Below are 12242 nucleotides of genomic sequence, written 5' to 3' on the forward strand. Positions count from 1 at the left end.
AGGTTTGAGCCTAGGATGTTAGAGTCAAGACTTTTAAGAAGTTAGGTGTGGTTTGAGACCCTAAGGTGACCTTAAGTATCTAAGTGATTAGGACTTAGGATTTTAGGACGCGTGGTGAGCTGTGTGTTGGTTATCATTTGTGCTGTTTGCTTTGTTGTTTCTGCTTAGCTTAGTGTTCTTTTAGTTAGCGCCAGGTAAGGGTGCGTTGTTGTCTGTGCCTACCGTAACCGTGTTGTGGTTATAGAAGCTTTGTCATGGCACCACCTCGTCAACGCGCTCGTACACCGGAGACACCAACCAACGAGCAGCTAGCTCAGAACCTGCAACACCTCACGCAGACCGTGCAAACCTTGAGTGAAGTTCTTTTGAACAACAATCATCCTGCTCCGCCACCACAGCCAACCGGACACCGGGATGTTGGACGCCTTGTATCGGGCCATAGACCACCGATGTTTGCCGGTGAGGAGGACCCTGTCGTGCTCGAGGAGTGGATTCGAACCTTCGACAAGATCTTCTCCGTTGAAGGGTGCCCTGGAGAGCGCAGAGTAGAGTTGGCATCTTTCTACTTCAGTCATGAAGCGGATCTGTGGTGGGTGCACGAGGGACCTGCATGCCAAGAGGAGGCCGACTTCGACTGGACAGCTTTAAAGGACCGGATGAGAGAGCGGTTCTACCCGGCACATGTTCGAGCTGCTATGTATGAGGAGTTTCTACACCTCCAGCAGGGTTCATCGTCTGTGGTGGAGTACCACATGCGATTCTTGGAGCTCGCTCGCTTTGCAAGGATGCTAGTCCCCACCGAACTTGCGAAAGTGGAGAAGTTCGTGTCTAGGCTCAACTACGAGGCTCGTAAGGCGTTGACCGTGAGTAAGCCGAGGACCTTGAAAGAGGCTTATCTGAGTGCTGCTGACTTATACCGACTTCAACAGTTGCAGCAGGGATCGTTTGAGCTTACAAGGAAGAGGAATGAAAGCAGTGGATCTACCAACTTCAAGAAGCCAAGACAGGACTTCCGAGCCAAGACCGCACCTTCCCCACCTCAAGGATCAAACCGAGTAGGGTCCGGTGATCAAGCTAAGACGTTCGCTTGCAGGAAGTGTGGAAAGGAGCATGTGGGAAAGGATTGCCATGGTTTTGCCCTCCGATGTTTCAAGTGTGGGGAGAGAGGACATAAGGCTGCCGTTTGCCCTCTTCAAGCTAACCAAAGAGCTTTGCAACCTAGTTCGGGAACCGGTGGAGCTTCAGGAGGGAGTTCAAACCGAGGTGCATCTGGAGCTAGACCTTCGGGTCGGGTATTCGTGATGGGTAGATCCCAAGCTGAGACGGAGGGTTGGTTGAAGGTTGGGTATTCGTGATGGGTAGATCCCAAGCTGAGACGGAGGGGTTGGTTGAAGAAGAGATGGCAGGTAACCCTTTTCTAAGCCTATCTTTACTTTGAGAGTGTGCCTTTCCTTGTTGCCTTATTTCCTTGGTATGTGATCCTTTTTGGTTTTTTTTTTTTTTAAGTGAGTTTCTTTTGTGAGTTGATCGTGCTTGTATTAATTCCGTGGTTTTTCTTTTGTGAGTTGATCGTGCTTGTGTTAATTCCGTGGTCTTGTTTGTACTCTTTCAACTCGACCATTTTCTTTTGGGTCATCTAAGTTTAATTAAGCACCCTTCAAATTTATAGTAGACAAAATCCTAAAAATCCCAGTGAGTTTGTTTTGTGAGTTGATCGTGCTTGTGTTAATTCCGTGGTCTTGTTTGTACTCTTTCAACTCGACCATTTTCTTTTGAGTTTATTTTGTGGTCTTGTTTGTACTCTTTTAACTCGACCATTTTCTTTTGAGTTTATTTTGTGAGTTGATCATTTATTTCTGGGTGGATCGTGCTTGTGTTAATTCCGTGGTCTTGTTTGTAGATTTCAACTCGACCATTTTCTTTTGCAAGTTACCAATCCAACCTTTGAACCACTTGAACCAATTGTGTTACTTGAACCTTGTCCCAATTAAATTCCATTTCACCTATCTTTTTCACTCTACCCAAAAATCCCCAAATTAAAACCTTCTTTCTCCCAATTTTCCCCAAAATTCCCCAAACCCTTCATTGTTCCCTTTCCACCCGTGAGATACCCGAACCCCCTACCCGTTGGCCCCCTGTCCCCGTCGCAACCGAGAGCAGCCGCCGACGCCATCGCCACCGAACCCGACCGCCGCCGCTGTCGTGCTCTGCTGCTGTTTCGCCGAGACGCCGCGAGCGAGAGAGAGAGGGAGGAAGAGTGTGAGAAAAAGAAGAAAAGAAAGAAGAGAAGAAGTAGAAAAGAAGAAGAGAAAAGTTTTGGGTTCCCCTTTTGAGTCTTTGGGTCATCTCAGAATCATGCCCAGAAGGTCTAATTTGACAAGAAGAGTGGAATGGGTGGATGCCCACTACCTCGTGTTGGAAGGTAAAGCCTTTGATCCTGATTCTTTTTCAAGTTCTTTGTTGGAGATGTTGAATTATCAGGGTCTGTTGGATGGGTTTCTCGCCATCAGGGTTGAGACTTACCCGAGTTTGGTAAAGGAATTCTACCGTCACATGGTTGTGACTAAGGATGGTGGAAAGTTGGAGGTTACCTATAAGGTGAGAGGTGTGAAAATTGTTCTGTCTGAGAAGAGGCTGGCTCAGCATTTGAGTCTGACTGCCATGGGAGCCTCGCAGTATAGTGGTAACTCCTGGATTGAGACAGAAATCATGGGTTATCGAGACTATTTGAGTTATCTCTTGGGTCGGACTAGTGATTTTACCCAGGCCACGAGGCCGGAAAGGAAATGGTTGACTGCTGAATAGAGGATCTTGGTTATGCTTGTTTCTGACTGTCTTTCGCCTAATAACAACAAGAGCCGTCTGTTGGGAAAGTTAGAGTGCACGCCTTTTGCTTGAAGAATATGGTGAAGTTCAACCTGCCTGCTTTAATGTTGCATCATATGGTCTTTTGCCGAGATCATAACCGAAAGAGTCTACCGTATGGTATGGTTTTGAGCTGGATCTTCGCCAGGAAAGGTGTAAGTGTTGAAGGTTGTGTGCCTAAGCCAGTGGGTAAGATAGTGTTAGATGCCACAAACCTACGGAGTTGCAACCTGTTTCAGATTGATGACGGGGAGTACATCACGCTTGAGGAAGTCGCCAGGAAAACCCCCGATTAGAGAAATGCATTGGTTGCTGAGCTTAAGATTCCCGTTGGGAAGTTGAACCTCGCAGTTCGGAGCTTAGGAGGAGATGCGGGGAATGATGAAGTTGAAGACCAAGAAGAGGACCAAGAGGAAGATGTGGATGTAGGAGAAGCTGCTGAAGCCGAAAAGAGCAACTCTGAGGATGAAGAGAATCTAAGAAGGAAGGAAGCCAGAACCAAGAGGGAACACGACGCCATGACCCACGAGGAGCGTGTGGTCACCCTTCTTCGCCAGCAGAACAGAATGTTAGAGGAAGGCTTCGCATACATGAAGACGTAGTTCGTCGCGGTCAACCAGAGGTTAGACCAGCTTGAGGCTGGTTCTAGCCGAAGAGGAGATGATGAAGAGTCTGACGAAGACACCGAGGAGTCGGAGAGCGAGTATTTCTAGTTCGGAGTTGTGGTAATCTTGTCTTTCTTCCCTCGTTAGTGGTTATCGTTATGTTGTTGTCGCTTGCTAGTTGTTTTGTTGTTTGCCTTGTGTGATCTTTCTTGTTTGCTAGTTGCGTTGGATAGTTAGTTTTGTGGGTTGTTTTACTATGATCTAGTTGTTTAGAAAGTTTGGTTGTTATGTTTGACCTTAGTGTTTGTTGTGCTCAAGGAACTACGTTGGTTATTTCTTTAAACCTTGCAATGCCATGATCTCTTGATAATTTTTCATCTTTTTGAATTCTTGAAGTTTGGCCAAAAGACGTTCTTGCTTCTCTTGTCACATTGTTGTTTCATTTTGCCGTTTTGTTTGGATTCGTCGTACCCAAACTTCGGGGACGAAGCTTCTTTTAAGGGGGAGAGGATGTGACACCCCATAAATCCAAAATCTATTTAAGGATTAATTAGATAATTAATCCTAGTTTATTTGGTAATTTATTCCTAAAATCCTGAAAATTCAATAGTCGGAGGACTAGAAATTGGCTAGTCAATCCAAGTCAAAGAGTTGTACTCTATGCTTTAGGAATTGTTCTCTTGTCTCCTTACTCTTCCCACTTTAGTAAGGAAAAAGAAGTCTTTTTACCTTATATTTGTGCCCCAAGCTAACCTAGCATTCATCCTCTCATTTCATTCACTAACACCCTAAACACAAAAGCTCCACCTTCTCTCTAGAGATTGATAGCTTCTTCTTCAAGCAAATTTTGGGTGTCTTAAATCCTACAAGTTGGTATCCAAGATTCAAACTTTCTTAACCTTGAGCGTATGGGAGGGTAAGATCCTTGATCTCTTGGTGTTTTTAGTATCTTTTTAGGTGTCTTTTTCTAAAGATGGAATCTTTGTGTCTTTTGGTGTGTTTATGAAGTTGAAGTTGAAGGAGAACTTTAAGAGAAGCCTTTAAGGGTGTGAAAAGTGAAGTGTTAGCTCCCTTGGACTTTGTAGATAGTGTTTTGGGCCTTTTGTGCCGTGGTTATGTTGAACACGATAGTATGTTGGTTTTAGACTTGCATGTGCATCCACAATGAGGTGGATGTGGCATAGCACTTCCTATTTTCACATTTTTAATTAAAGTCTTCCGCTGTCGTTTATGTTTTATGATACCTGTTAGTTACCTTGCCTTACGTATTTAAGTTTTTAAAATGTCGTGAAAATCGGGGGTGTTACATATATACTTTGTAAAATATATTGTACTCTCCGCTTTTATTTTTTTTGTCAGACCATGAGATGTCCTGAGTAGACCCTAACTGTAGGAGGCACCTTTAAGCTCGAACTTTAAGCCCGCACCATATTCAGACTAATCCCTATTCGCATCGGATTGGCCCAATTAAGGGGCAAAGTGCTGGCTAGTTTTTTCATACGAGATGAGGTTCCAACTTCCGACCTCTCTTAAGGGATGAGAGTGCACGGCCACTCACACTAACCAAGCTGGTTTCTCCGCTTCTATTTATTTCTAATAACAAGATATAAAATATTTTTTTTAAATGCTACTGACTCTATTACATTGTATTATCTGTTCAAACATACTTTCGCAACCTACTAAAGCACAAAGAGTCAACAACGTCTCCACTAAGGCTCGATATCATGATCTCCTATATGAGAGAGTCAGTACATGCTAAGCACAAGGTGCTTGGCAACAAGATATAAAATATAATTCTACAAAGAATTAATTCTATTTTTAGTCCTAGATTTATAGGTGACAGTTCACTTTTAGTCCTTTTTTTTAATCAAAACATCCCCTTTTGGTCCTAGTATTATTGTGACATGACCAATTTTGGTCCTCTATCAACAAATCGTTGAAATTTCGTTAAATAGAATGACATTTTGATCTTTTTAATACAAAGTGCGTTGACCCATTATATATTTTATATTTATTTATTAAAAAAATTCATAATTGAACAGCGAAATGCTCTTGTATTTAACGCAATTTCAATGATTTTTTTGATAGAGGACCAAAATTGGTCATATCACAATAATACTAAGACAAAAAAAAAATGTTCTAATAAAAAAAAGACTAAAAGTAGACTGCCACCTATAAAGCTAGGATCAAAAATGGAATTAACTCTTCAACCAACTATATGCCATTGAAACTTATGAAATTATGAAATTATAAAATTTATAATATACCATATCATTTTATGTGCCCGGGCATAATGAAAACAAATTTTTAATATATAGAGCTAATGCATATTTTAATAACTAAAATGTAAAAGGTAAATGTCAAATGAGTCTTTTAATTGGAATAAAGAACTATAATTAAACATCAAACAAGTTAAAATCATGCAACCAAGTAGCTTGTAGTTCAATGACACATCTGTAACTCTCTTAAATGGGAGTCACAAGTTTGAATCCCAGTGGGACATTGACTATTTGTGCTTCAATAAAATCCCGCTAATCGGTGCCTAGGTGGTGCTGACCGACCACCTAGCGTATCACCATAATCGGTTGTCTAGGCGGTCGACTAGGTCGCCCAGTCGGCTGATTAACAAATGTTCCCTCCTTTTTTTAAAATAGGTTATTTCACTCAAAATCACAGCGTTCGGAGTGAAATAACCTTAAATTATGCAAACTCTAGATGTTTTTAGGTTAATATTTAATATTTTAGTATTAACAATTAAAATATTAAATAGTTTATATTTATCAAGTCTTAAAAATTTAAACAAATTTTTAATAAATAAAAAATACACGGGCGCCAATTAATCACCGCCTAGGCACCCTAGGCTCTAGGCGCCTCCAAGTGCCCGAGGAGTACCTATCGATTTTTCAACCATGCTTATTCGTTCTTCGTCACCGACAACCTGGAGATGAAGTGGACATTTTTTAAAAAAAAAATTTGTTTAAAATTATTATAATAAAAATTAATTTTTTTTTAATTTGATAATTGTCGCCACATCAGCAACTATAAGTAAACATGTTACTTTTGGTTCAATTGCATGATTATGTATTGCTCAGGGATCAAATTGAAATTTTTTTAGTTGGATAGCTCAATTGTAGTTTCATGTGTAGTTCAGTGGTCTATTTGACCCTTATTCTTAATGAAACCATATGCTAGAGCAACGGTATGACCAGAAGTGATGGGTAGATTCGTAGAAAAAAAATATTGTAGTTACCTGTCATATGCTCAGAAGCCCCTGAGTCAATGACCCACTATTGAGTTGCAGAAGAAACACAAACAACTAAATTACCTGTTTGGACAAAGGTTGCGAAGGAAGACACTTGATTGGATGGTGCGGTATATATGATGTGTAGGGGTTTAGGGTGGTATATATGATAGGGGATGGGGTTGGTAATCGACTATTCCGGCTAGCGCATGACTAACAAGGTTAGCTATATGTTGGTAATTGACCCTTACGGCTAGCGCATGACTAACAAGCTAAGGTTAGCTATGTGTTGGTAATCGACCCTTCCGGCTAGCGCAAGACTAACAAGGTCGAAACTGTACGTAATCGACCCCTCCGACATGCTTGGAACACGTTGAGAATAGATATGAAAGAGTAGTTGATCGATGCCGTACAGTTTGCTATATCCCATTTCTTTTGCCGCGATCTTAATTAATTAGCTCTATGTTCATAATTACCAAACTATATATTCATAATTTTTGAATTGAAATGCATATTCATAATGATTGAATAACTCTGATCTATATTCACAATTACAGAACTTTGTGTTTATAATTTGCGATGTTCATATATTCCCAAGTGTTTATAACTATACATTTTAGAAATTGTGAATCAAGAATACAGATTATGAATATGCAGTATAGAAATTATGAATTTATTGTATAAAAATTATTAATCTATACAACTGTATTTAAATTAGAAATATACTGTATAGAAATTATGAATCTACATTATAGAAATTTATGAATTTCGTGTTCTGTACCTATTACCCGGTTTTATTTTAATTGACCGGATGTAGCGACTCGAGTAATTAAACTAATATTTTGTTACGAAATTTCCCTCTAATTAAGCTAAGGAAAATTAAAATTTTCCCCCAAGTCAAAATTTCCCTCTAAGACAAAATTGGGAATTTTTTGTCTTCCCTCTAAGACAAAATTACGCAAAGGTCGTAGGTTAGTCCAAAATTTCCTCTCCTTCAGTTCGCCGACCGCCAGTCTCCGCTAACAACTCGTCTGTGTCGGTGGGGTTTTTGCCAGTCGCCGACCGTAGGTCTCCGCCAACAACACCAACGATACAGCTCGTCCGTAGGTCTCCGCCAGTCGCCGACCGCCACTAGTCATCTCCGCCAACCGTGTACCGCCGCCGCGTCCAAGCTTCGACACCGTCGCCAAAGCCCAACCTCTTCCACCATCGCCGCCGCCATCCTGTGTCGCCGTCGGTCCAGCTGCCGCCGCCGTGAGGTATCCAAGTTATTTTAAGATTGTATCAAAATTTCCCCCTATAATCTGTCAACTTTATCGAAGCTAGGTCTGATTGTATCAATGTGTGTATCAATACAGTATTTGTTTTTTTGTGTGAAAATATGATAGAAATTTAAATTATGATCTCTGGGTGTGATTATTGAATTTTTCAATCTACTCTTGCATAAGAAAGAAGTTGTTTATGCTTGTTCAATCTACTCTTTCTGCTTCTCCAGAAACTTGTTTATGCTTGTTTTTGGTATACTTTAAATTTACCACTTAGATAGCTACATATTAGTCTCTATGAATATGCATCAATGCACCATTCTCTTGGTAGTTGGACATTGGCAGTGAGCAGTGAGCTCATTTAGACTTTGGAGCATATTTTAAATTATGAACTATTATTAGTTTGTTAGACTTGTGATTTTTATTATTTATGGACATTTGATTTTGAAATCTTTATGTGATTGAATGTTTTAACTAGTAATGTGTTTTGGTAATCTGTTGTCAATTGACTCTTAATTTTTTTTTTCTCAATCTATCATGAAAGATTTCTCTTTTACTATGTAAAGGAACCAAACTAAGTCTAGCTTGTTTTGGTTATTCTCTAAATATATAATAGGAGAAGTTGTACCAGTGGATCTTGAGGCTACAAGAGGGAGGATCAAGAGTAACCACAGTTGACATTCTCAATTACCTTAAGGTTTTTCTTTTTTTACAAATTCTGCTACTGTTTCGTTTGTAGAAAAGATTGATTCTGTTTTTTATACACTTTTGAGTATGTGTTTGCCAATGGTTGTTAAGAGTTCTTGCACAGGGGTTTAAGACAGTATTAATTGCCAGTATATTGTAGTGATGATGTTAGTTTTTTTTTTTTTTTTTTTTTTTTTTGTATTAATTTTGTACTATTTGGGGTGGGAGAATGTCTGGTGGGTACTGACTGGGAAAATGAGCTCATCACTTCATTCCATGCAGTTTAATTTTAGTCTGTTTCTTTCTGCTCAAGACCACCTCATAAGCTGATCAATAACAACTTCAAGTTAAAATCCTTGAAAACTTCAAAAAATCCCCAGCTTTGAAAATATATATACAAAACAAATGAAATCAACAACAACTGCTGCATGTCTTGCATGCAATTTGCATCCTAGATTCTTGTTTTTACACACACATACAGGTCAATTATTAATTGCTTCTTTGAATCCCATTATATATATATTCTCCCATGCACATATGTATGAAAGAAATGACATTAATCTACCTCTTAATATAGCCAAATTACAAAACCAAATTAAACTTCTTTCTTTCATATAATGTGAAAAAGAAGAAAAATATTGCATGCTTAATATAAAAAGTTACAGCTTTTTGGAGTTTGGGTCAGGAAGGGAAAGAAAAAATGAAAAAGTTGCATTCTGTTTGATTGCTGCTCTGTTTGATATTCAATGTGTTAGAACTCACACGAATTGCCGGACAGACCACATTATGCTGTTCATTTGTTTTTTTTTTTTTTTTTTTGGGTTTTGTTTTCAGCCTGATCAATAGATTATTTTTCACAGTATTATTGTGATTTCTGATTCTTTTGGTGCTTTGTATTCGAGTTGATGAGCATGTATTCAATCTCTGGGTATGCCTGAATATATATATATATATATATATATATATATATATATATATATATATATATATATATATATATATATATATATATATATATATATATATATATATATATATATATATATATATATTATTTGTCTTGTTACTTGATTATTTTTAAGCGACATGAATTTATTTTTCTTGTCACTTGACTGTTTTGTAGCATTGAAATGGACAAAGAATGGATGTCAAAAGATAGATTATGTTATGAATATGAGGTTGGAGTAGAATCTTTTTTAGAATTTGCTAAAAAAAATGTCTTTGATCCTAATTCAATATCATGCCCATGTGCAATATGTGGCAACCTAAGGAAGCAACCTATTGATACTATAAGGGCACACTTGTACCGTAATGGAATGGATGCAACGTATGTGTCATGGATATGGCACGGGGAGAAGGCCACGTTTAACAACTCAATAGATGAGGGAAGTCAAATTAGGGGAGAGGAGCAGATGCTTTTTGATGAAAACCCTATAGATATGGTAAATGCTGCTTATGACGAATACGTTGAGGATCCCAAAAAATTTAGTAAATTACTAGAAGATGCAGAGAAACCGCTATACGCTGGATGTACTACGTTTACAAATTGCTTGAGCTCAGCGAATGATAAGTGGCGTCAATATAAGACACAACTCACGAATAAATTTATTTATTCAAGATTGGATGATGAAGAAAACTTACATAAACCACCGGCAGGATATGGTATTACGGGAGATGAATGGACTCAATTTGTGATTTCCCGCATGTCTGAAGAATTCAAGGTAACCTCAAAATTATCTAAGCATAGTTAACACTTGGACTTGAGTGCATAAATGAACTTTTTGCTAACAGACAACATGCAACTAGCAACTGGGATGCTCTATATGCATATTTGTATCATTGTATGCTTTAATTGGGCTTTATATTAGTTTTGATTTTATTGATAATCTGTTCACCTTCCTAGATTAGTTTAGGACAGTGAACTGTATGTTTTAGCATAATCCGATTCATATTACAAATGAGATGATTGAGTATTAAGTTGTTTTAATCTGGTATTTTCATCTTGGACCACCATTTTAGTGCTCTTTTTTTGGAATATCAAATAAGGAATATATTATTTATGGAGATATTGTTTCTGCTATTTTTATAACATTCTGAGTGATATTTTCTGTTTATTATATAATGTGTTTGGATCCTTGAATTTTGAACTCATGTATTTCTGCCCTTGTGTTTGATATCTATTATGGTTCTTGTCTGTTGGTAGAGATGAGTTTGAGCATGAAATAAAATGGTAAAATGGTTGTGGGATAATGATATTTGTAATAGTTGAAGAGCTCTTGTGGGCAAAGTGTACTGACTGGAAAAATTGCTTCCTTCACAGAACTCAAATGTATCAAAAAATAAAATAAAATTGAAACATAGAGCTCTAGGATTCTCATTTATTTGTTCAGTCCTTTTATTAACTTTTAAAGATGGAAGTCAAATGTATCAAAATTGTGGATAAGATTGGCAGCCAAAGAGCTTGTCTCTAAAGCAATGAAGGTCCCTTTTCAATTTTCATGCCAGCAAGCCTTTAAATCTTGATACACAAGTAAGAATGGGAATAGTTTGACCATATGCTTTTCCCAAGAAAGTGGCCTTTGTTCATCAAACATTGCCTTAATAATACAACTATATTATTGTCTCCAAATATCCAATTGAATGTCATTCTTTATCCTATTATTTACAATCTGTGAAATTTGGGACAGTTTTACTGTAATATAGTTCTCTTTGTTGGTTTGATTTTGCACTTCAATGTAGTATCGTTCAAGAAGTCTTAATTTAATCTTAATGTATGGTGCTATGGCAGAAATATAATGTGAAGCTTTTATTTAATCATGTTTGTCTTAGAAAGTGAGCGAGTTACAAAAGTCAAGAAGAAAGAAAAACCTTTATCCACATCGGCTTGCTCGTAAAGGATATGCCCGGCTAGCTAGTGAAATTGTAAGTAATTATTATTTCACTTTCACTATTATTAACTTCAACACATTTTCACCCTAAGTTTGACATTTATAAATCTTCTTGCCTGTAGTCGACGGAGTTGTGTGATGATGACGAAGTTAATAGAGCTATACTGTGGAAGAAAGGGAGAACTAGTAAACAAGGAGAAGTACAAGGAGATGTTTTGAAGACAAAATTTACAAAGATTGTAAGCAAAACCTTTACTGGTATTATCCTCTTTATGTATTTCTAAAGATTGTGGTTATATCATGGATTTGTCATGCATTACAGGATGAATATATTCAGCAAAAACAAGATGGTTTGTTGCAACTTCAAGGACCAAATGAGGACATCCTGACACAGGCTCTTGAATCTAAGGAGCATGGAGGTCGGGTGAGGGCTATAGGGGGACATGTCAATCCCTCAACATATTTCAGAATGGGTAGAGGGATGATGCCTGCTCATGAGAAAAATGTTCTTCTAAGCAGACAAGCCAAAGTTGAAGACAGAGTAGCAAAGTTAGAAAATATGCTACTTCAAAATGTTGGCTGTAATATTCAGATTGAAGCAAAAGGCAGCTGTACTGCAAAGGATGCAAAGGGTGCGAAGAAAAGTGAAGAAGAAATTGGTGATATTCAACATAAATTGGATTTTGAGGAC

General features: G+C 38.1%; 1 protein-coding gene across 1 annotated transcript; it reads left to right on the forward strand.

The window, feature by feature from the left end:
* Window positions 1–254: 254 nt before the first annotated feature.
* LOC109174026 lies at window positions 255–1355 on the forward strand. The gene has a single exon (XM_019323319.1). It carries the CDS (start codon window positions 255–257, stop codon window positions 1353–1355), a length of 1101 nt encoding a protein of 366 aa, XP_019178864.1.
* The last annotated feature ends 10887 nt before the right edge of the window (window positions 1356–12242 follow it).

This window comes from Ipomoea nil, unplaced genomic scaffold (assembly GCF_001879475.1).
Source record: "Ipomoea nil cultivar Tokyo-kokei standard unplaced genomic scaffold, Asagao_1.1 scaffold0519, whole genome shotgun sequence".
In the NCBI taxonomy this organism is placed as follows: Eukaryota; Viridiplantae; Streptophyta; class Magnoliopsida; order Solanales; family Convolvulaceae; genus Ipomoea; species Ipomoea nil.

Excerpts from the sequence above, each read along its gene's own strand:
- LOC109174026 (XM_019323319.1), top strand. The coding sequence starts at position 255 with ATGGCACCACCTCGTCAACGCGCTCGTACACCGGAGACACCAACCAAC.